This window comes from Liolophura sinensis, chromosome 2 (genome assembly GCF_032854445.1).
Source record: "Liolophura sinensis isolate JHLJ2023 chromosome 2, CUHK_Ljap_v2, whole genome shotgun sequence".
Lineage (NCBI taxonomy): Eukaryota > Metazoa > Mollusca > Polyplacophora > Chitonida > Chitonidae > Liolophura > Liolophura sinensis.
This window is the reverse complement of record NC_088296.1, coordinates 26861359-26886966: the sequence shown is the minus strand read 5'-3', so window position 1 is coordinate 26886966 and position 25608 is coordinate 26861359. Positions and strand designations below refer to the sequence as shown.

The 25608-nt window shown below is 40.1% G+C and overlaps 2 protein-coding genes across 2 annotated transcripts; one reads left to right on the top strand and one right to left on the bottom strand.

The window, feature by feature from the left end:
• Positions 1-6483: 6483 nt before the first annotated feature.
• Positions 6484-8087, top strand: LOC135463190 (uncharacterized). Its single transcript, XM_064740506.1, has 2 exons — positions 6484-6648; positions 6896-8087. Exons 1-2 carry the CDS (start codon positions 6558-6560, stop codon positions 7990-7992), a joined length of 1188 nt encoding a protein of 395 aa, XP_064596576.1. The 5' UTR covers positions 6484-6557; the 3' UTR covers positions 7993-8087.
• Positions 8088-10525: 2438 nt separating this feature from the next.
• Positions 10526-24271, bottom strand: LOC135463123 (calexcitin-2-like). The gene is made up of 7 exons (XM_064740444.1): positions 24052-24271; positions 20451-20558; positions 19788-19840; positions 18366-18503; positions 15928-16078; positions 11586-11683; positions 10526-10956 (listed from the first exon to the last, which is right to left on the bottom strand). Exons 2-7 carry the CDS (start codon positions 20527-20529, stop codon positions 10840-10842), a joined length of 636 nt encoding a protein of 211 aa, XP_064596514.1. The 5' UTR covers positions 20530-20558; positions 24052-24271; the 3' UTR covers positions 10526-10839.
• Positions 24272-25608: the final 1337 nt, after the last annotated feature.

The following is a 25608-nucleotide window of genomic DNA, read 5'->3' as shown; positions in this document are numbered from 1 at the left end:
GAGTGCCCCTTGTACATCCACCGTTGTCCGAGCTCTCGTAGCTTCTCTCTCATCCTTGTTGCCTGTTAATAACTCTACCTCTACTGTTCTTCAAACTTAATTTTGTGAGTGTTTGTATGATTTACAGGATTCTCATGCAGTACCTTTCAGTTATACACCCAAACAAATGTCTTCTTTATTACAGTGTAATGATTTAAATGGTACATACCATGTACATCCGCGGAAATACACTCAAAGATCAGTAAATGTGACAATTCAGCAGTGTGTCTGTTATGTGCCAAGGTTCAATTTCATTGTAATTGGTCACGACATCTTCATGTATTTACAAACGCTTCAAAATGCTTCGATACCAAATTAGTGGGGGCATCCTTCACCATACCACAGTTAAAGTATAATAAATCGTTTAGATTATCTGATTTGATTGTGCTTTAAATTTTCTGTTAGATTTAAAACCGACCTCAGCTGTTATTTTTACAGATTCATCATCTTCTTCACAGACCATCACCAAATATACTTGGAAAACATCTTCTAAATTTGTATACCAACTATTGTATTTATGTACTGATCTTTATTCTATTGGTATTTCAGTATCTTTCGAGTGGGTACCGGCTCATGTCGGCACAGCTGGCAACGGGTTGGCCGACAGTTTAGCCAAACAGGCACTTTCCTTTCCTGACATTTCCATTCCTGTTCCGTTATGTTTATAAGTTTATTGATATTTGGCAACGAGACTGGGACAACTCTGAAAGGGTAGAATGTCTCTCAATTATAATTTTTCGCTGCTGCCATGATGAAATCCTTGTTGTTAGATTATTATCTGGTCATATACCAACACATTTGTATTTATTTCGTTTTGCCCTCCATGATACAGGCCTCTGTCAGGAGTGTGTTGTGGAGGATAGTATTGACCATTTACTGTTTCATTGTCACAGTCATACTTATGCTCGAAGTTGACTTTACAGATAATTACGTGCCCTCGATATTTTGAGGATCAATACAAGATCCAGTTTATGTCCCATCAACAACCACAATAAGGTTTTTCAGGCAGTTGCCATTTTTTAAAAACCCGTTGCCATCGACTTTAACTTTATCCTATGAAATGACGACCTTCTTCTTGTCAATCACATAAGATATTATATATGTATATATTTTTATCCCATAAATGTTTTGTTTTCGAGCAATAAAGGCATGACATCGTTTTGATATGCACCACGTGTAATATAAATTCCGACATTTTGATTGGTCCGTGTATCTTATCATTCATCAAATCGACCAATCAAAAGTTACAACTCGGTTGGACAGGGACTACATTTTTTACAACTTTTTCTACAACGTTTTCTTGTCGTCTGCAAATGTCAGCATGGCCGACTTTTTATTTGGGGATATCGTAAAATGTGACCAAAAAAAAAAGGAGGCGCCAGAGTTATAAATGTGACAAGAGATAATCGAATAAATGTGGAAATTCTCGGCATTGACTATGATATAGGGCTATCGCCACGAAGGCTAAGTAAAATCCCCAGAACGGAAACATCGGGTTGGCCATTATTTTTCTTAACATTATTCTATAGGCCTAAAACTTTGTGCTTTACTAATTTTGGCATTATCCGGGAAACTGAAACCAATTTAAATGTCACCCGAATCTTCACAAAAAATTAGCTGATGTCTAAATTCCAATTAACTGTTACAACTCTGTAGACTGTTTCTCTTGTTTAACCTTCGCTAAGTTAATCTGTTAGTTGTCTTTTGAATGTTGCACGGCGTGTACTCAGCGAACGGGAGATTTGTTTATTTTTAGACAGTAATTCTTTATGTGGTAAAATGTAATATTCTTGTTATAAATATGAAGGTATTGTTATATTGTGTAAAACAAACTTTTGACACGTCTATGGTATGAAAAAGGTCGTTATGTAAACAAATTTTGTTTGTACTGTATTATACTCCGCCATGTACTCGTAACTTACTGATGACGCTTCACTTGATATATATATATATATATATATATATATATATATGTGATATCACTACGCGATAAGACGTCGGTGCGGTTTCCGAAAACTTTTAACTGTGGTGATTTTTCCGCTATAAATTCAAAATAAGGCATTTATGGGATAAATAGGATATGAAATTCGTGACCCTCAATATCAAATCCTCACCAATGCGGTGGCTGTAAGTTCAAGTCCAGCTCATGCTGGCTTTCTTTCCGGCCGTAATTGGGAAGGTCTGTCAGCAACCTGCGGATGGTCGTGGGTTTCCCCCGGGGAGGTTTCTGCTCACCATAATGTTGGCCGCCGTCGTATAAGTGAAATATTCTTGAGTACGGCGTAAAACACCAATCAAAAAAAAAAAAAATCAATATCAAATCTATTGAATTCGTATTAGTTTTCATTAACTACTACTCTCGTTTAATAAATTTGACATCTTCGGGATACTCATTTCATATCCTCTATGTATAGATACTAACATTTATTTATTTGTTAGATGGTTCTTGAGCTTTGTTCCATATTCAGCTTATGTGAAGCTCCTGTGGATGGTCATGAGTTTCCCTTAGCCTTTACCTGGTTTCCTCCCACCAAAATGCTGAACGACGTCGTAAAAGGGAAATATTCTCTGAAGTGCGGCGTAAAACACCAATCAAATAAATAAACAACCGGAGTACGGGGAATAAACTACGTATCTTTAACAAATTTTATGAAACTTACTGACCAGTATTAATACTTGTAATACCTACTCAGTACACTCTACACGGATTGTGCCCGTTATGCTGCGATTCTTTTGATACGGACGTCGCGTGCCAGCGGACAAAAAAAGACATATACACCTGGTTGGCACATGGTCAACGGGCCTAAGGCCAACCAGGTAATGAACTACTGCCAAATCTCGTCCACCCCACTGGGGAATTCTAAAAAATGATGTGTCGATAAACCAGGTCACATTGTTAGCCAATAAGCAGGTATAGCAACGTTCTCTTCATTTGTTTGCTCTGGTTCGTGCTATGTGTATACCATGACTACTGTAGTGATATTCCATTGGTTGATATACATGTACTCTCCTTATGCAGAGGACCGTCGCCCTAAGAAAACCAGGTTATGACGGTCTGGTTTAGAGAGACTAATATACATGGCTTTATGAGCCTTCTAACAACAGTATACACGATGTTGTTTTCCTGAGCCGCACAAATCTGCGTAGGTTATCACCGGAATCACAACAATAGTTGATACATACATGATGTCACAGCATGTATAATTATGTAACGATGAAAAGGTCAGCCAATCTGGTTTACGTCCAGAGTGGGTGAGGTGTGTTATTTGTCATGACGGACTATAATATACTGTTTACATAGATATGTACAAATATAAAGGCAAATCGAAACAGCATTGACGATTTCAGGCCCATTCCTAGCGATTTAGTGTGATAAAGCTACACGGTAAATCTGTAAGCTCACACAAATTGCATATATGTCATCTTTTTTCTTTATTTATTTATTTTTTTTTTTCAGAAAAAAGCATAGGGCCTACCCTAAAGGAAACTGTACTAAAACAATAAATCTCTCAAGTTTAATAGAAAATCTGTTGTCCGATTTATGCTAAAATGTACCCTAGTAGAATTCAGAAACAGTGAAGACTTTTCTAAAGAGTGTGCACATAGTAATGTTTAATTCTGAATTACCTTCCACGCAAGTTTACTAAACTTATTTCAGAAGTTCATCGCCACGATATGGCAGAAATATACCCGATGTGGCGTAAAGTCATAATCATTCATTCATTTCAGAAGTTCGAGGTAGTAAAATACACAGTAATCTTGACCCAGTTTGTTAATTGAATCACATTACACAGGTTTATCACGTCAAAAAAATTTTAAACAGTAGTGGTAATTAAAACTGCAGGTATCACACTGGTTATTACGCGTACAGACCACTTCTGCATAATATTTGCCACAGTGTATCTCGCTTAATACTACGGTGGTCTGTAAGTGCCATTCGGAATTCTTACCATTAAAGTATACGCCAAGGTGAATTAAGGCAGACACAGAAACAGTTTAGACAAATTTAATGAATACAGCTATTACCTTCAAAAAAACACAGCGGGAAACACTTTTTCCCCAGTGTAAACATTATGTCATCGGTGTAATTTTATCCCTCCTATAATCCGTTTGTCCATGATGTAAACATTTTGTTTGCGTTGTAAACATTTTGTCCGCGGTGTGACCCTTTTGTCCGTAATGTAGGGCTAAACCTTTTCCGCGAGGAGTAAACCTTTTCTCCGCCAAGAAGATATTTACACCGCGAGGAAAGCGCTTTCACCACGCAGAAAACGTTTCAACTGAGTAGATATCCATTTCTTTCAAAGTTTATTGCCGAATTTACGAATTTTGTCAGTTTATTTTTGTGGATGTACTTTACATTCTTTATTCTGAATGATATGTTTCCACTAGGAAGATCGAAGAATCATCGTAAATCAACAGAATTTGGAATGTCCTAAACAGAACACGGTCCGTTACGCTTGTGTAAATGAGGTATTCCATGCTTCGGGGTTATTACTTTTCATAAGATTATACATATGTATACGTAATGAGATTATAAAAGTTTATTGTGTGGCTGTATTTCCCAGTGATTCATCAATGGGTCATAATTTACACACGAAACAAGTGGATAAAAAGAATGAATACGCTAGAAAAATGTCTCAAAAAGCGTTTTGTCTGGACAGCACAAAGTCAGGCCTTCAGTCCTTCGAGCCTAGGGGCTGCGCGTCAGGATGCTGTCGATGCTCACGGTCTGAGCTGACACATGCGTAAGGCGTGACTGAAATGTACATGCAGTAGCCTAATGACTGTGTTTTCAGCACGATAGGTAATAAGCGGGGGTAAGCCAACGGCTTTCGGCAGGTGACAGCAAATCAACCACATCGTTCACTTCGACGTCAGATCTTGTGGATGCTCTGATATATCGTTGTCATATATCGGAGTGCCAGTTTGTATGGTACACATTGTGCAGAGCGATTCTCTCAAGCGTATCACCGTTGTAGGAAAGATGTAAATAAATACCACCATGAAATCATTGCCTATTTGAGGAAGAATGACGTGTAGGTAAAACTCTCTCGCGAATAGACGGTTCTCGTACTGTCATGTAAGTGACGTTACCTCATAGTCATTTTACCAGAAAGTAGTGTTTTTAATTTTATCAAGGAAACTTCTCAACAACAAAAAAGTTAGAATAAAGACCTATGTGAGATAAACTGACAAGTCGGATTTCATCCTATGCGTGGTATCATTTTGTGTACACATCTTGAACTTCTGTGTAACCGATGTTATCTCTGCGTCGCTCTACCAGAAAGTACAGCACTTCTATTTATGCCAGAAAAATAAACACACAAAAAAATACAATTAAAATAAAACACTATACGCTGAAAATGGACATGCAAGAAGTCGGACTTCATGAGATACGTTTGATCATTTGCCAACTACCGTATGTCCCAGTTAATGCCACTACTCTTAAACAATATGTATTTATTTATTTATTTATTTATTTATTTATTTGATTGGTGTTTTACGCCATACTCAAAAATATTTCACTTATACGACGGCGGCCACCATTATGGTGGGAGGAAACCGGGCAGAGCCCGGGGGAACCCCACGACCATCCGCAGGTTGCAGCCAGACCTTCCCAATTACGGCCGGAGAGGAAAACAATATGTGTAACAAGTTTATTCTCCATCCGGTTTATTCTAACCATAATAATGGCCACCGTTGCCGATATGTAAAAAAGTGAGTGAGTGCTTGTGGTTTAGCTTTGTGCTTAACAATTTTTCAGTCATATGACTGCATGTAATGTGTTGCAGGACTGATTTCCACCGCTCTTTTATCTAGTGCTGCTTTACTGGGACGACTTACCGAAGGCAACTAATGCGCCCCAATGGGGTGTGACCCGACGCAGGATTGAACCTGGATCTAGGGCCTACTGCCCTCGAAGCGGACGCTCTGTGAAGTGAGCCATCGGTCAGTCAAGTAAATAAATAGATAAATTAGTGCATCACAAGTACAGTAGTATTTTACTACACGTGTAGCACATTTATGACGACAGTCCAGTTATATGAGTGAGGAAAACCACCAGCACATGTCCCCCAAAGCAACAACAAAATCTGATGTAAAGCCGTAGAAGAAGTAACTAGAGTTGGGTTCAACCGATAAGCTTGCTGACCATGTGCTGCGGTGGATTTGTAATCGGAAAACCCCCACTTTACTTGTGTCAGCTGTGAGTTTTTTGTTTACAGTTTTCGTATATATGTATAGGTTATGTGGTCATATAACCTGGATGTACAGCTGTGTATGAGGGGATTCCCCCACTTTGTTACACCGCGGTTGTCCACACAAATTTCACTAGAGGTATAAAATACCATGGTTATAGCCGATCTGAATAATAAGCGTTCGCGTGACCGTTATGAGCAGATGTGGTGCTAAATATAGTCGGGGTTTTTTACGTCAGGGGGATTTCCCAGCTCCAGATAAGCCAGCATGTATAAATTCTCGCTCCGCTTGCACTATTCAGACACAAAAAAATCATCATGGCATCAAGACGTAACGCTTCGTTTGTGGTAAACGCAACCAACATAACGGCGCTGGATATGGAGGAGATTTGTGGACTGATAGACACAGGTATAATCCTAAGATCTTAACACTGGGATGTTAAATATTGTACTTAATGTTAAATCCAACATATAAGATGTGGTAAAAAAATGGTACTAAAATGTTTTAGGCCCAGTCTAGCATTACTGTCACATTAACACGTGTTGACATTAACATCAAGTGTTGTGCGCCTATGTGCTGAGTTTCTAGTTCTAAATGTTAAAAAAATTTTTGTGACCTGTGTAACACTCACAGTATTTTCACATTGCTTGTTTAGAGTGTCCAGCAACTCTCTTCGATCCACCGACAGGGGGTGACTCGGAGGACAGCCCTGGTCCACATGACGATTCGTGGCCCGGCGAAACACGAGAGGCTGAAGAGCTCATGGTTAAACTGGACGGGCTACCAGAGAAAATTCACACTGGTCTATTTATAGCTTCACATCGGGATTCCCAAAACACACATCGGTATACTGTGGTTGACATAACAGAGAATTCTGCCTTCTCAGTAGCTGAGTTAAAACAAGAAGAGGAGATACTAAGAGTAAACGACCTTCGTCTTTACGGCCAGAAGCCAAGCGACGTCCAGAAGTCACTAAGAGATGTAATACGAACATCTCACCAGGAAACCTTGGCCTTCACGCTCACTGTTCGTCGTCAGAACAAGGGAGACTACTCCAGCGGATATCAGGAATTCCTCAAAATTGAACTCATTGTTCGAGTCAATATTATAAGAATGGAAACTGCCAGAGTATACGCCTCTCGACAACGCTCACACATCAGCGGATATGGCGGAGTGTTGTTCCAGTCTCGTGTCGTAGGAACAGTCCACGATATTGTGCAAATACACCTGAAGCCAAAATATCACAACGTTTACATCAGCTTCAACAGTCGTGCTCAAGACAAACTGACTCCCACTCCGAAAAGGCGGAGAAAGGACGCGTTTAATAGAACCACGTACGTGGGATATGATACCAGGGCTAAGAAACCAGTGTTTGTGGTAACTCTAGAACTGATAAAGAGGCCTGGTTATTACCTGGCAGTACATGGGTCAGAGGTCGTACTGAAGAGGTACGACATGGGCGCAAACCCATACACGGGTATAGAACATCCGGAGAGGTTCTTCATCATCGGGAAGATCGGAGAAAGGGACCTGTACGAATCCCTGAAGAACAGAGAGCACTACGTGTCGTACGAAGATAGGACACTGAGTCTTCATCACCACGACTTGACAGTCACAAAGCGGCCTCCTGACAGTATCGTCTTCGCGCAAGACTTCAGTGCCCCAGAAATCTCTTCCGGGTCTTCCATCTTCTCAGGATTGTTGGCCCTTATTGGTGCAACGATTGAAGCCGTGCGACGTACGGCCAAATAGCCCACTGCGTGATTAGGATTAAAGAAAACACAGAACTATGTGACTGTGTGAAACCGTGATAAATTGCATGTGGTCCTTCGAAATTTTCAACGCGGTGTACAGTAAGTGTTGTAATTTTTTTCATTCATTTATTCATTCATTCATTTGTTCGTTTTTGGAATGTTGTTCGGTTTCTACACACGCTGATCTCGTCCATTCATGAAAGAGACCAGCATGATACGTGTACCAAAAGTGCTGTAAAGTTACAGAGTTGGTCGCAAGACGCCAAGTTCTCAACCAACTTAACGGCAGCAGACTGCTTATAACCGTTTCTGACTTTCGACAAGATAACCTTACTTTTGAGCAAAAGGAAGTTTAAATTTAGAGACATTTTTTTGACGATAATGTTTATTTTTAGGTGGCTAAAATGATCATTTTCAAATCCCCAAATTATGCACTAATGTCGATTTTTCTGATTTCTCGAGATTGCTTTGTGGAACACGATCTTGATTTGATAGTTTTGCTACATAGAGTGTAGCCTACACCAGTCACGTAAAGCTTAGTACATGTAAATCCCCCTTGTTAAGTGCACGTGATAAATATAACGTGATATTTATAAGTGATAAAGACTACGGTACCGCTTTCAAAGTTAGATCTAAACTTATTATTTTTCATTTTATTTTTAGAGGTTGTCAATTGAAGATGAATATATGAAATGCGATGAAAGGTGATGTGAAAAAGGTCGCAATGTGGCTAATGAGTGAATGTGACTGACTCGGTTAACAGATGCACCTAGCGACTGAAAGAAGATTCAGTATCGACGGAGGAACCTGTTGAAATGTTCACACATTTGGATCTATTTTGTAAATAAACATATAATTAATGTATATATGTATGAAAAACAAAACAGTTGGAGTTCTTCAATGTATGGCTGTAAGCAACTTGTCTTTGGAGTATGTATGTGTGTATGTATATATGTGTGTGTGTATGTATGTATGTATGTATGTATGTGTGTGTGTGTGTGTGTGTGTGTGTGTGTGTGTGTGTGTGTGTGTGTGTGTGTGTGTGTGTGTGTGTGTGTGTGTGTGTGTGTGTGTGTGTGTGTGTGTGTGTGTGTATGTATGTATGTATGTATGTATGTATCTATGTATGTATGTGTGAGTGTGTGTGTATGTATGTATGTATGATTGTGTGTATGTATGTATGTATGTATGTATGTATGTATGTATGTATGTATGTATGTATGTATGCATGTATGCATGTGTGTGCATGTGTATGTGTGTGTGTGCACCTTCTGCTGGCGAATCCATACCGCACTGAAGTATCATGCTGAAGACACAAGACAGAGTACTAGTGCTGCGTGAGGGTGGTATGTGCACTTTATTGGAAACGCTTGAAACATTTAACATTAACTAATTGTTGAAGAGAAATTGATTATTTCACTTCTGCATCGCTGTTTAGAATTGTTTAACTAGATAGCTTGATGGGAGGTCTACGGCCTTGTATGCTGACAGTTAAACGAGCGATCGTTACATAAACAGCAAGTCAACAGCATTAACACGTGATCAGTGATTAGAGCCCATCAGATACAGCCCATAGCCTCATTGAAAACCCACAGGCGTTACATGTAGACCACACTAATTGGCTACACGATGGACCCAATAAGCGTTGTTTTCAGCACCTCTATTTGAATCACCACTTTTTTGCCGCTGGACATCCAGCAAAATTGCACGAACTCTGACCTAAACGTTTTGTTTTGGTGTTTTATTCACAGCTTTGATGTTCTTCGAGAAATGATTGTCTCACTGTCCATAGTCTTTGATTTACGCCCCTGGAAATCTGTTTACAGTAGGTGGCAGAAATCGCTCCTATATACATGTACACGCGCATCTGTGCATTAGAACGACATATTTGATTGGTACTAAGGATCCAATCAAACGGATGGGCTCCAGTTAAGCAGGAGCTCACTGAATTCGTCACAGGTCAGTCTAAGGAGCTCTATAAGAACAAACGTAAGCCTCCAGCAGAATAAAACCCTGTCTATTAGAACGCTTGTAAACCTGTACCTGATCGTAGGTAATCAGATAACCTGGAGTTATCGGCAGGCTTATGACCCCTGAAAAACAGCGACAGATTTCAGGGCGACGTACTGCTGCATGCAATGCGCGCAGTGGTGTCAAGTATTTACATATAGGCCAGGATGATTTGATTTATTCATTTATTGGTTTGGTGTTTTACGCCGTACTCAAAAATATTTCACTTATACCACGGCGGCCAGGCAGAGCCCGGTGGAAACCCAGGACCATCCGACTCTGGATGCCGATGACACCTCTGGTGATACCGCCGATGACACCTCTGATGACACCGGGCAGACCTGGTGTCCTCTTCATGAAGCACACTTAGAGCCAAGTGACCCATATGGTTACGTCGTCAGGCTACCGTAATTTACCGTGATTACTCTGCATAAAAAGGGCTTCAGACAGGAATAGATTAAACTAGTTCACACAATAATTTTGGTGTTTGAATTGCGACACAAACAACACCATAATCCAGCCATATGTACATGTTATATTTCATGTTTACCAAACGATTTATTTAATGTCAAAGTTACAGAAGTTCACAGGGTAAATCTACAACGCAAACCAATAACCTCGTCCCGAAAGCGTATTCGCCACGTGGATCTGATCAGGTAGTTAGCCATACAATCCAGCACATGGAAAGGGAAAATTCGAAACTGTGGCTGTCCTGTAATTCCGAGATGCACGTGCATATCAAATTAGGAAAGGTGAGAAAAACGTCACGAAGTAAGCGTCAGTACACGTTACAGCCTCGGCGAAATGAATTGCAACGTCACAACTTTCGTTGTCATCACGAAAATTCCAACTTCCCCGTTATGAAATTTCCCAAAGAACTAGGATCATCTGACCGAAAGAATTCGGCCGTGAGCTCACGAAAATATTTTCGGTCCACTTTTTTCTGGTTGCCCTGGAAAATGAAGCGGACAGACATAGTTCATGAACTTGTAAGTGCATACATCTTTTTTGACGTGGGCCTTCGAATTTTCGCACAGGAAAAGACAGTGAATGTGACTTAACAAAAAAACAAACTTCAATCGAGTTTTCGATTGAACATCTTGGTTAGTGATTCGCCAAAATAAGAATGTCACATGACACAAATGAACGACACTTTGATGGAGATATGAACTGTCTCCTTCCTGAGCTAAATTTTTGGCAGTAAATGTGGATATAACTGGTCTCATCGAAGTATAGTATCTAGCTCCTTTAACATTTCACTTAACAAAAGAAATAAATAAATTTCATTTAAATGATGGCTATCACGTTTATAGATAGAGAGCTCCATCATTGGAACAATGGTAGCCGTCGGTTAGGCGAGATCTGGATTCGAACTCCCACATGGGAACACTCCAAACATAATGTCGTTTCCGGATTAATGAGATCAGGGTTCGAACTCGACTTAATCCGCTTACACAAACCTCAATCAGCTGTGACTTATACCAGTGTCGATTTGGCACATAATAACAATGCACAGCCTACAACGAGTAGGCCTCTATCACTAACCCTGCGCTGCGAAAGTTGGTCTTTCCTAATACTGACCTGGGAAAACATTAAAAAGGCAGATCGGGCATCTTTAGCGGGAACTCCAAAATTTGAAATGACGTATTCAAATTCGTCAACGTCTATGTGACCATCCGCTGAAGGAAAAAATCAAGATTAATATATAGATCAAATTCGTCCGCGTCTATGTGACAATCCGCCGAAAGACAAAAATCAACATTAATTTACACATAAATTAATTTAAATTAAATGAAACACCTAAACAAAATAATTTTTGAAATTACCACCAGTTTTAAAATAAAATAACAAATCTTTTTAAATAAATCTTGGCCAATTTTGTAATATATCCCACTTCTGAAATAAAAATTGGTTAACTTTGTTTTTCAACGGTGGAACTTACTTCAAACCAATTCTCAGAATTTTTTCAAAATTGGTCAATTATTGTTTCAAAGGTGAAACCTGAAAGCTTATTTTAAAATTGGTAGACTTTCACATTTCAAAAGTATTTTAATTTTTAACTGACTTTTATTTTAAAACTGACATTTTACTTCAAAAAACTACTTGTACAGCTGTGGGTGGGTCAGACATCGGCCTACAGTCTTCTGCTGTGCACTAAATGATCCCAGTATTAAGTCTGGTAACTGTGATTGTCTTTGTTACATAACCCGATTTCACGTTGAAGCCCGGAACTCTTGTTTAGAGGGATGACGCTGTACACTACTCTGCCATCGCAGTCAGCTTATATGCCTTGTTGACGGAATATATCTGTTACTGAGATTTACAAACCATTCATTAGCACGTTTGTATTACACGTAGTCACTGGTAACATTTAATGACACCTACATTTATCCATTGTATCCTGTCTTACTCTTAGATCATACACAGCGTAATATCTCTACTGTTCACTGGTATATTTACTACATTAGATTCTGTTATCCTCTTTTCATGCCCTCATTCTGTACCTCTTCGCCATCAACCATATATGCTATCGTATTATTGTTTATATTCTTCTGGGGTTTGCTTCACTTAGTCACGACTTAGTCCATGTATACATTCTTTTCTCCACCATTTAAGGCCATGCGGATGGTCGTGAGTTTCCTGCCTTCAAAATGCTGACCGCCGTCAAATAGGTGAAATATTCTTTAGTACGATATAAAACAATAATGGAATAAATAAATTCCACAACTTAATCATTCTTCCTTCATTTATGCTTTCTTTTTCACTGGTCCTTCATTTACCATGCTGTTAAGGCTGAACACAACGTGGATGTTATTGTACTCCAAAACGACAGTCCTATGTATCGGTGGATAAAGCGGAACACGGCCCTGTGACGACCATCGTCCCTACTCTTCCACACCCTACCCAACTACCTCCCCACCCCCAACCAACTACATCTTTTATCTATCCATTTTCTATTTACTTTATCCACACACCCGTTCATCCATTCATTCATTCCCACTTTTATCTATCCCGTCACTAATTACTTTATCCACACACCCGTTCATCCATTCACTGATGCCAACTTTTATCTATCCAGTCACTAATTCCTTTATCCACACACCTGTTCATCCATTCACTGATGCCCACTTTTATCTATCCAGTCACTAATTTCTTTATCCACACGCCCATTTATCCATTCACTGATGCCCAATTTTATCTATGGATTCACTAATTCGTCTATCCACACACCTGTTCATCCATTCACTAATGCCCAATTTTATATATCGATTCACCAATTTCTTTATTTACACACCCGTTCATCCATTCACTAATGCCCACTTTTATCTATCCATTCACTAATTCCTATATCGATACGCCTATTCATCCATTCACTAATGCCCAATTTTATCTATCCATTCACTAATTCCCTCGTCCACACACCCGTTCATCCATTCACTGAGGCCCACTTTTAGCTATCCAGTCACTAATTCCTCTATCCACACACCCGTTCATCCATTCACTGATGCCCACATTTATCTACCCAATCATAAATTCCTCTATCCACACACCCGTTCATCCATTTAATGATGCCCACATTTTTCTATCCAACCACTAATTCCTTTATCCACACACCCGTTCATCCATTCACTGATGCCTACATTTATCTATCCGTTCGCCAATTCCTTTGTCCACACACCCGTTCATCCATTCACTGATGCCCAACTTTATACTTATTCGTCTATCCACACACCCGTTCATCCACTCACTGATGCCTATTTTTATCTGTCCATTTACTAAATCCTTTATCCACACAACCGTTCATCCATTCACTAATTCCTCTATCCTCACACCCGTTCATCCATTCACTGATGCCCACGTTTATCTATCCAGTCATTAATTCCTTCATCCACACACCCCTTCCTTCATTCAATGATGCCCACTTTTATCTATGCAGTCACAAATTCCTTTATCCACACCCCCGTTCATCCATTTACTGATGCCCACTTTTATCTCTCCAGTCACTAATCCCTTTATCCACACACCCGTTCATCCATTCACTGATGCCCACTTTTATCTATCCAGTCACTAATTCCTTTATCCACACACCCCTTCCTCCATTCACTGATGCCCACTTTTATCTATCCAGTAACTAATTACTTTATCCACACAACCGTTCATCCATTCACTAATTCCTCTATCCACACACCCGTTCATCCATTAACCGATGCCCACTTTTATCTATCCAGTCATTAATTCCTTTATCCACACACCCCTTCCTTCATTCACTGATGCCCACTTTTATCTATCCAGTCACAAATTCCTTTATCCACACCCCCGTTCATCCATTCACTGATGCCCACTTTTATCTATCCAGTCACAAATTCCTTTATCCACACCCCCGTTCATCCATTCACTGATGCCCACTTTTATCTATCCAGTCACTAATTCCTTTATCCACACACCCGTTCATCCATTTACTGATGCCAAATTGTATCTATCCAGTCACTAATTCCTTTATCCACACACCCCTTCCTCCATTCACTGTTGCCCACTTTTATCTATCCAGTCACTAATTCCTCTATCCACACAACCGTTCATCCATTTACTGATGCCCACATTTATCTACCCAATCATTAATTCCTCTATCCACACACCCGTTCATCCATTTACTGATGCCCACATTTTTCTATCCAACCACTAATTCCTTTATCCACACACCCGTTCATCCATTCACTGATGCCTACATTTATCTATCCGTTCGCCAATTCCTTTGTCCACACACCCGTTCATCCATTCACTGATGCCCAACTTTATACTAATTCCTCTATCCACACACCCGTTCATCCACTCACTGATGCCTGTTTTTATCTATCCATTTACTAAATCCTTTATCCACACAACCGTTCATCCATTCACTAATTCCTCTATCCACACCCCCGTTCATCCATTCGCTGATGCCCACTTTTATCTATCCATTCACTTATTCCTTTATTCACACACCCCTTCCTTCATTCACTGATGCCCATTTTTATCTATCCAGTCACAAATTCCTTTATCCACACACCTGTTTATCCATTCACTGATGCCCACTTTTATCTATCCATTCACTAATTCCTTTATCTACACACCCCTTCCTCCATTCACTGCTGCCCACTTTTATCCATCCATTCACTAATTTCTTTATCCACACACCCGTTCATCCATTTACTGATGCCCACTTTTATCTATCCAGTCACTAATTCCTTTATCCACACACCCGTTCATTCATTCACTGATGCCCACTTTTATCTATCCAGTCACTAATTCCTTTATCCACACACCCCTTCCTCCATTCACTGATGCCCACTTTTATCTATCCAGTCACTAATTCCTTTATCCACACAACCGTTCATCCATTTACTGATGCCCACATTTATCTACCCAATCATTAATTCCTCTATCCACACACCCGTTCATCCATTTACTGATGCCCACATTTTTCTATCCAACCACTAATTCCTTTATCCACACACCCGTTCATCCATTCACTGATGCCTACATTTATCTATCCGTTCGCCAATTCCTTTGTCCACACACCCGTTCATCCATTCACTGATGCCCACTTTTATATATCCAGTCACTAATTCCTTTATCCACACACTTGTTCATCCATTCACTAATGCCAACTATCCAACATATCCATATCTATCCATTCACTAATTCCTTTGTCCACAAACCCCTTCATCCATTCATTGATGCCCACTTTTATATATCCATTCACTAATCCGTTTGTCCATCCACACGTTCATCCATACACCGACCTGTGTGTCCAATCCAATCCCCTAATCCACACATGAATAACACACACTTACCATTTCTGTCTGGTAATTTGAATATATAGACATACTCAGTACATCCACTCGACCATTCCTTCTATTCATTCGCTGACAGACCCACTTACCCGCTCTGTCCAGTAAGTTGAATTTGTACTCAATATATCTCTCCAGCCACTCCGGTATACGCAGAGTTGTCTCCTCTTCCGAGACTTTATCTTTAGCATCCTTCTTATCTTCCTTCTCGCTGTTTGCGTTGAATTTCTCCCACATTTTTAACTGAGAATATAAAAGTTAACAAGCCTCTTTATTTAAGCGAGTAGTAGCCGTTAATGATCATTTCGTCTATAATCATATGACAGTATAATGAACATCTGACCAAGCTATCTCACTCAGAACTACTTCGCATCAATTTATCAGTACATTAACATCACTACAATAATATATCACTACTGTGTCCACCATATCGTCGATTTTATATAACATATCATTCCTACCTCACACAACATAAACTAATTGCAACTGAATTTTCTCTGTCACAGTCCCTAGCTTACTGATTCCTCACATGTTATTTTCCCGTTACAGTCCCTAACTTACCCATTCCCCACACGTCATTTTCCCTTCACGGTGCCTAACTTACCCCCTAACTTACCTCTTCCTCGCACGTTATTATCTTCGTCACAGTCCCTAACTTACCCATTCCTCACATGTTATTTTCCCGTTACAGTCCCTAACTTACCCATTCCCCACACGTCATTTTCCAGTCACGGTACCTAACTTACCCCCTAACTTACCTCTTCCTCGCACGTTATTATCTTCGTCACAGTCCCCAACTTACCCATTCCTCACATGTTATTTTCCCGTCACAGTCCCTAAATTACCCATTCCTCACACGTCAATTTCCCGTCATGGTGCCTAACTTACCCCCTAACTTACCTCTTCCTCGCACGTTATTATCTTCGTCACAGTCCCTAAATTACCCGTTCCTCACATGTTATTTTCCCGTTACAGTCCCTAACTTACCCATTCCCCACACGTCATTTTCCAGTCACGGTGCCTAACTTACCCCCTAACTTACCTCTTCCTCGCACGTTATTATCTTCGTCACAGTCCCCAACTTACCCATTCCTCACATGTTATTTTCCCGTTACAGTCCCTAACTTACCCATTCCCCACACGTCATTTTCCAGTCACGGTGCCTAACTTACCCCCTAACTTACCTCTTCCTCGCATGTTATTATCTTCGTCACAGTCCCTAACTTACCCATTCCTCACATGTTATTTTCCCGTCACAGTCCCTAAATTACCCATTCCTCACACGTCAATTTCCAGTCACGGTGCCTAACTTACCCCCTAACTTACCTCTTCCTCGCATGTTATTATCTTCGTCACAGTCCCTAACTTACCCATTCCTCACATGTTATTTTCCCGTCACAGTCCCTAAATTACCCATTCCTCACACGTCAATTTCCAGTCACGGTACCTAACTTACCCCCTAACTTACCTCTTCCTCGCACGTTATTATCTTCGTCACAGTCCCCAACTTACCCATTCCTCACATGTTATTTTCCCGTCACAGTCCCTAACTTACCCATTCCCCACACGTCATTTTCCAGTCACGGTGCCTAACTTACCCCCTAACTTACCTCTTCCTCGCACGTTATTATCTTCGTCACAGTCCCCAACTTACCCATTCCTCACATGTTATTTTCCCGTCACAGTCCCTAAATTACCCATTCCTCACACGTCAATTTCCCGTCACGGTGCCTAACTTACCCCCTAACTTACCTCTTCCTCGCACGTTATTATCTTCGTCACAGTCCCTAAATTACCCTTTCGTCACACGTCATTTTCCCGTCATGGTGCCTGACTTACCCATTCCTCACATGTTATTTTCATGTCACAGCTCCTAACTTACCCATTCCTCACATCTTATTTTCTCCCTCACATTCCCTAAATTACCCGTTCCTCACATGTTATTTTCCCATAACAGTCACTAACTTAACCACTGCTCACATCTTATTTTCTCCGCCACGGCCCCTCACTCACCTACTCCTCACATGTTATTTTCCCGTCAAAGTCCCCAAATGACCCATTCCTCACATGTTATTTTGCCGTCACAGTCCCTAACTCACCCGTTTCTCACATGTGATTTTCCCGTCACAGTCCCCAACTTACCCATTCCTCACACGTTTTTTCCCGTCACATTCCTTAACTTGCTCATTCCTCACATGTAATGTTCTCTGTCACAGTCCCTAACTTACCCATTTCTTACATCTTCTTTTCCCGTAACTGTCCCTAACTTACCTATTCCTCGCATGATATTTTCCCATCACAGTCCCTAACTCACCTTCTCCTCACATGTTATTTTTTCCGTCACAATCCCTGATTTACCCATTCCTCACATGTTATTTTCCCGTCACAATCACTGACTTACCCATTCCTCACATGTTATTTTCCCGTCACAATCCCTGACTTACCCATTCCTCACATGTTATTTTCCCGTCACAATCCCTGCCTTACCCATTCCTCACATGTTATTTTCCCGTCACAATCCCTGACTTACCCATTCCTCACATGTTATTTTCCCGTCACAATCACTGTCCCCGTCGTCCTGTAACCTCCGCCACAGCTCTATAAACAGGCTCTGGGTGTCTGTGTAGCGCTGAGATCCCACGGGCCAGCCGCTCATCTCACACACTTGCTACGGAGAAAAACACAACGACATTGCTATGAAAACTGTGCAAAAATCATTTCCTCTTGAAGCTGGTTGTTACATTTTGACGGCTGTAGTTAACACTGTTGTTACCGCTCTGGTATTACTCATTATGCTTTTGTATAACTGTACTTAAAGCAGATCGAAATTGTGCTTGCTTGTTTGACTTGGGCTTTACTTCAGACTGTTGTCACCGGTTTGATATCACTCATTATACTTTATCATACTGTAGCGTAAGGCAGATTGAAATTGTGTTTGCTTGTTTGACTTGGGCTTTACTTCAGACTGTTGTCACCGGTTTGATATCACTCATTATACTTTATCTTACTGTAGCGTAAGGCAGACTGAAATTGTGTTTGCTTGTTTGACTTGGGCTTTACTTCAAACAGTTGTCACCGGTTTGATATCACTCATTATGCTTTAGGCCTATCTTACTGTAGCGTAAGGCAGACTGAAATTGTGTTTGCTTGTTTGACTTGGGCTTTACTTCAGACTGTTGTCACCGGTTTGATATCACTCATTACGCTTTATCTTACTGTAGCGTAAGGCAGACTGAAATTGTGTTTGCTTGTTTGACTTGGGCTTTACTTCAAACTGTTGTCACCGGTTTGATATGACTCATTATGCTTTATCTTACTGTAGCGTAAGGCAGACTGAAATTGTGTTTGTTTGTTTGACTTGGGCTTTACTTCAAACTGTTGTCATCGGTTTGATATCACTCATTATGCTTTATCTTACTGTTGCGTAAGGCAGACTGAAATTGTGTTTGTTTGTTTGACTTGGGCTTTACTTCAGACTGTTGTCACCGGTTTGATATGACTCATTATGCTTTTATATTACTGCAGCGTAAGGCCGATCGAAATTGTGTTTGGTTGTTTGGCTGAGGCTTAACCTCGCTTCAAATGTGATTTTTCTTTCATATCCCAACGCTTTGTTCCTGTAGCAGACTAGACCCAATGTCTACCTGTACACAGGTAGGCATGATTATTTTTGTACTTGCAATACGGATTTGTTGTTATTTTTCTCTTGGGGAGGGTGTATTTAGAATTAAACACTTTTTCTTCGGTAAACCGAGCAAACTGTTATTTTGGGTCAATATATGGCAAAATGAATGATTATGACTCAATGCCGCGTCGACATTTGTTCAGTCATATAGCCATGAGGTCAGTTTATATGTTATACTACAGAGCACATTCATACAGCATATACTACTATTTGCTGGTAGGTTTAGTAAACATCTTCAGTTTAAGAGAGAACAAAAAATGTACGTACCTTTCGAGCCAGGTCGAAATCTTTCCATTCTAATGTACCATCTTTATTCAGATCTGTACAGGCAGAAATAAAATAAGTGTTGACTTTTAGTCCCGATCATTACTGACTTGAACGGTTTAGAAAATGGAGTCAAGCAATTCTGGACAATCATTGAAAGCGCAACCAATTCTGATTTTTCCGTTTTTTGTTCTTTTTGATAAGGATTACAAGATAAATTCTTCTTTTAGAAACTAAATGTTAACCATTTTCCTAAGAGAAAATGTCACCCAAATGTTAAATGAAATTGTAAAGAAAGACTAAACAATTTTTGGTTATATCCTGAACTTTCATGAATTGTTTGGGAAGTTAACAATTTCTTATAATAATGCCACTGCATTGTGTTCAACCATTTCTTGCCTTTTCTTCGAGAAAAGGTCACCCAAATGTTAAATCAAAAATGCAAAGAAAGGTCAGCATATTTTTGGTTACATCATGGAGTTCTTGGGAAGTTTCACAATTTCTTACTATGTCGCCACTACGTCGTATTGACCGGTCACTTGTTCCGGTGTGCGTCAGCTAATACAACTGGGTCCAGAAAACAGTTAGAATCCTAACTGTCCACGTAAAAAATAGATTGTACAGCAGCATGGTGATACGGTAACAAAATAGTAATAGCATACTCACCGAAAAAAGTGTGAAATTCGTGTAACAGTTTCTTCTGTTGAAAGGCTGATAAAGCTGGATCTCCAAACACGTTACCCATCTTGAACTTCCGGCCTATAGCGTCCGCAACTACAACAACAACACGCCATTGCTATACATGTACTTCGTGGTGAGGTTTTGTGGCACACATCTTGTTCATATTTCATTTTCATAATGATCGTTTCACAAAGCGGTTGCAACACACTGATAAGTCCATTGCCATGGTGACGTATATGTTTTCACTATGGATTGCGATAGCCTTTGTTTGCTTCTTTGATTGATTGGGGTTTAACGTCGCCTTTCACATTATTTCCGTCACATCTTAGCAGCACGTCAAACCTATTGTTTATAGTGCTGCCTCACTGGAATGGTATGTCGAAGACATCAGACACCATGCACCTGCCACAATTCATCCAGTCATATTATACTGACCGACCGGTACATCTATACACTTAAAGTAAGTGTTTCATTTAAAACACATTTCTGTTATATATTTTAATACTTAATATAAACGCAAAATCAGGCTTACTGCACTATTTGTTTAATATAACATATCCCTTAAGTTATTAAACATAGACTTTTTGGAATAAACACCAGGACATATTTTTAAACTGTAACAGAAATGTGTTTAAAAACGAAACACATATTTTTTGTGTACTTGGTGTAGTCCCTTTATGCTGAGCGCCAAGTGAGGTACATGTAGTGTTTAGGTCTTACATACATTGTATGACTCGATTCGCGATTAAGCCTATCGCTTTCCGTCCACTATGCGATAATATCGCCACGTATCCACTCATTTATTTAGAAGTTGCCTGTCACATATTTAACAACATCCATTATGTAGCTTATGATCAGGCTGAAGTCACCATCTCATTAGTCACCAACTGGTCAATTGCATGCTGGGAGAATAAAGATCAAAACTAAATGGTGTGATAGCGATACATATGGACTTGTTAATATAAAATTGGAATTCTGGTTCAGTTTGACCTATCCGTGTTGGATTTCTTGTGTTACTTATGTATGTATGCAAGTCCTCTGTACATGAGTGCTGAACATAACAGTACAGGCCTTGGTATTGATTAAACACGGTCCCTGCATTTCCATCTGTTGGCAACTTTAACCTGTGTTCAACAGGGCGGAAGTAATATAGGGAAACTAACCTATATGTCATGTCAAAATCGTCACCGTAATTGGAAGATGAATAAACGCCTGACTGATTCATGTTAGTCGGTGTCATTTTCAAAACAGCAGCATTAATATACTTATTTAAGACACAGAGTGCACAGGCCAGATCCTGTTGCTGACGGATGACAGAAGCCTCTCTGGGTTTCGAAACTCACGAGTAATTGTAAACCACAGGAACAGTACAAAAATAGAAGAACAGTAACTGCGAGTATTGAAGTTCTATCTGTCAATCTATATTTCGGCTACAGTGTTTGTGCCGTCATATTTACACCACGTATTTTCCTGATGATGACACAAACATAAGTAGGCGCCAAAGCATAGTTTGACGACCGTGACTTCCATTCTCGGTGTTACTTCCTTTCTGTTTCACGCAGAACTGATCTGCGGAACTACTGGACACAACAGTACGGTACATTTCTACAGCAATTAGTCTGTTTGAGGGGACATGTATTCGGTCCAGGTTTTAAGAAAATAAGCTCATTCTGCCATCTTTATATCATAACAAAACACTGTTGTTAGTGCAAGCTGTGTGCATCCATACATAAAACTGAGGTCGGAGTCACATCGAACTACATGTTCAATCTACATAGAGCGGTGTGTGACGTTTTCAACTAGCGCTGACTGACAGAGCACTCCGCGGTAAAACCTGACTCGCACTGTCGATTATCATGTGCGGCGGTGCGTGTCAGTCTTATACAGCAAATCGTCAAGTAGTCCTATGCTACAAGTAGTATGAAAGTGAACAAAATCATATTTTGTGAGACAAAGCGCAAATTATTATATTCCCCCCCCCCCCCCCCCCAAATTCGCCTAGAGATGGCATTGTATAGGAAAATAAAGGTCAGAAAATATGACTTGGGACTGAACTTACGTTTTTTCAATAGGATATCTCACCTTCTAAACAATTTTTTTTTTTAAAATTCAGGTGAAATATGGTATATCTATCAGACGAGTCGTAACCACAACATGTACCTAACAGGCAGGCCCTATGATGACTGACGCAGTACCCTATATTGACACTGAACATGCAAAGAACAGCTATACCTACAGCATTAGCCTCGTACTATTTATGCTATACCTGAAAACAAACTTCGATTTTCTTCAATTCTCTGTACACTATTAAATCTTTTCACTCGATTTACTACAGACGTAGTTTTCCTCTTAGCTCTATGTGCACATAAAATCGATCTTGCTGACACGATGACGGGCATGTCAACACAGCATTCAGAGATATTGACGTGGCCCGCCATCTATCATGTCAGACAGTGCTGTCTGCAGACTTGTGGTTTGTCAGTTATCTCACTGAGCTATTCGTTATTGTGTGCGTACAGGAAGGCTTCAAGGATATTCGACAAAGTGGGCAACTAACAAACTGTAGACAGCTTATGGCTAAACAGTCAAATGCGCAAAACAAAACAAAACCTGTCTTAACTTTTAAAAAGTTCTAAACTAAACAATATCTCATACCTAGGAATTACAAAGAAACAGGAGCACCTCAAAAAATTAATCTCTTAATTTTACTAGAAAGTTTGTTGCCTGAGTGGTACTAGAAAGTATTCTCCTAACGCAAAACATTGTTCTGTTAAATATAACACACCTATTACATTAATTCAGCATAAAGATTCTATTAGACTAACAGAATGTTCTGTTGAATATAACACACCTATTACATTAATTCAGCATAAAGATTCTATTAGACTAACAGAATGTTCTGTTGAATATAACACACCTATTACATTAATTCAGCATAAAGATTATACTAGACTAACAGAATGTTCTGTTGAATGTAACAGTATTACGTAATAATAACATTCTGTTATCACTCAGACAGCAGTCAACTTTCTGTAACTAACAGATCCAATTTTTTAGAGTAGAAACCTGAAAACTGCTAAATAGATATAGCTGTAGGCATGATTCCATGGCTCTGTATTGTAGTGTAAAACGCAGTGGTAAGTGTATACAGTTATAATTGTAGTGTAAAACGCAGTGGTAAGTATATACAGTTATAATCTCCCGTGTACAGTCTGGTCTGTGTGGAAACACTACCAGGAGGAAACCGAGTACTGTTCAAACATTGTACCAGGCTAGCACGTCTTTACAAAGACTTTGTTTCTATGGCAGTTGTCTCATTTTGACACGATTCTACTCTATTTATTTGTCCAGTTGTTTTACGCTGTAGTACAGCATATTTTACTTATAACGACAATAATTAGGTTTTGGCAGGGATCAACAGAATAGAATCTGCACGATGCCATTTCATCTCGCACGATGCCATTTCATCTCGCACGATGCCATTTCATCTCGCACGTTGCCATTTCATCTCGCTAGGTACATGTTTTGGCCGACATGTGACAGCCAGTAAGGACCTCAAATCCGCTGCTAACCACTTAATACTTACCTGAATATGAAGACGAGATTTTTCCAGGATATACCGTATCCAAAACCTTCAGTCCTGGTTTGGATACATTTTAAACACAATAACAGGGAAATTAGCAATTCGCAATCCGTACTGAGAGCATCAAAATTTACAAGGCATCGGCAGAGTAGATTCAGAACTGTTATCCCATCACATGTACTGCCACCCAGACACCCAGACAGGCATATGTACAGCCCCTCTTAGATCCACATGCAAGACTTCTAACATCATATGAATCCCAGCCTCATTCGTCTTTAGTTAGTCCAGCTTTTATTAAAATCGATATGTTTCTATACAATGACAACCACAGCTGGTCGCCTTGATGCAACGTTGATACACAGCCCACGTGATACGCGATCCACCAATGAGGAATGAGGAAACAAATAACTTTTGAAAAGTCAGGAGACAAAAATCTGCCTGCTTTCAATAAGGGGTTCTAAAGATAAAACCACAAATATGTAAATATTTGACATTACATCGATTGTCACACAACTTAGTCTGTTTCACTTTCTACCTATTTTAATCACCTGCAAGAAAATCCTCAAGGGCCAATTAAATCTGCGAGTTTAAACCCTGTCTAGGTGATATCAGACTCATTATATAAACAAAGTAAAATAATCCACAAAAAATGTATTTTACTCTCTAACAACGGCTTTTACAGATTCGTATAGCGCTGATTCACGTCCTTGTTTGTGCACAATTGGCTGGTACGCACAATTATTTGCTGGTGTCTTATTACCACAATACTGTATCAACCTATAACCGACAACTGTACACAGCAGCCTTGACAGCAACCTTTCCGTTGTACAACAAAACAGTCCACTTATACGACGTCGGTCAGGTTTATAATAGGTTAAGTCATTCACTGATCAGGGCTTCATGCCTTCCACATCGGCAATATCAAAATCATACTGTGGCTAAAAGGTGTATCTGGAGAAAACCGAGCGCAGCTGAAGGAAACCATTGGCCGGGACTGGAGGAAACCGAGCTCAGCTGAAGGAAACTGTTGGCCGGGAGCTGTAAACCATTGGACGGGAGTTGTAAACCATTGGACGGGAGTTGTAAACCATTGGACGGGAGTTGTAAACCATTGGCAGGGTGTTGTAAACAATTGGGCGGGAGCTGTAAACCATTGGACGGGAGCTGTAAACCATTGGACGGGAGTTGTAAACCATTGGACGGGAGTTGTAAACCATTGGACGGGAGTTGTAAACCATTGGACGGGAGTTGTAAAACCATTGGACGGGAGTTGTAAACCATTGGCAGGGAGTTGTAAACCATTGGACGGGAGCTGTAAACCATTGGACGGGAGTTGTAAACCATTGGACGGGAGCTGTAAACCATTGGACGGAAGTTGTAAACCATTGGACGGGAGCTGTAAACCATTGGCAGGAAGTTCCAAACCATTGGACGGGAGTTGTAAACCATTGGACAGAAGTTGTAAACCATTGGCAGGGAGTTGTAAACCATTGGACGGGAGCTGTAAACCATTGGCAGGAAGTTGCAAACCATTGGACGGGAGTTGTAAACCATTGGACG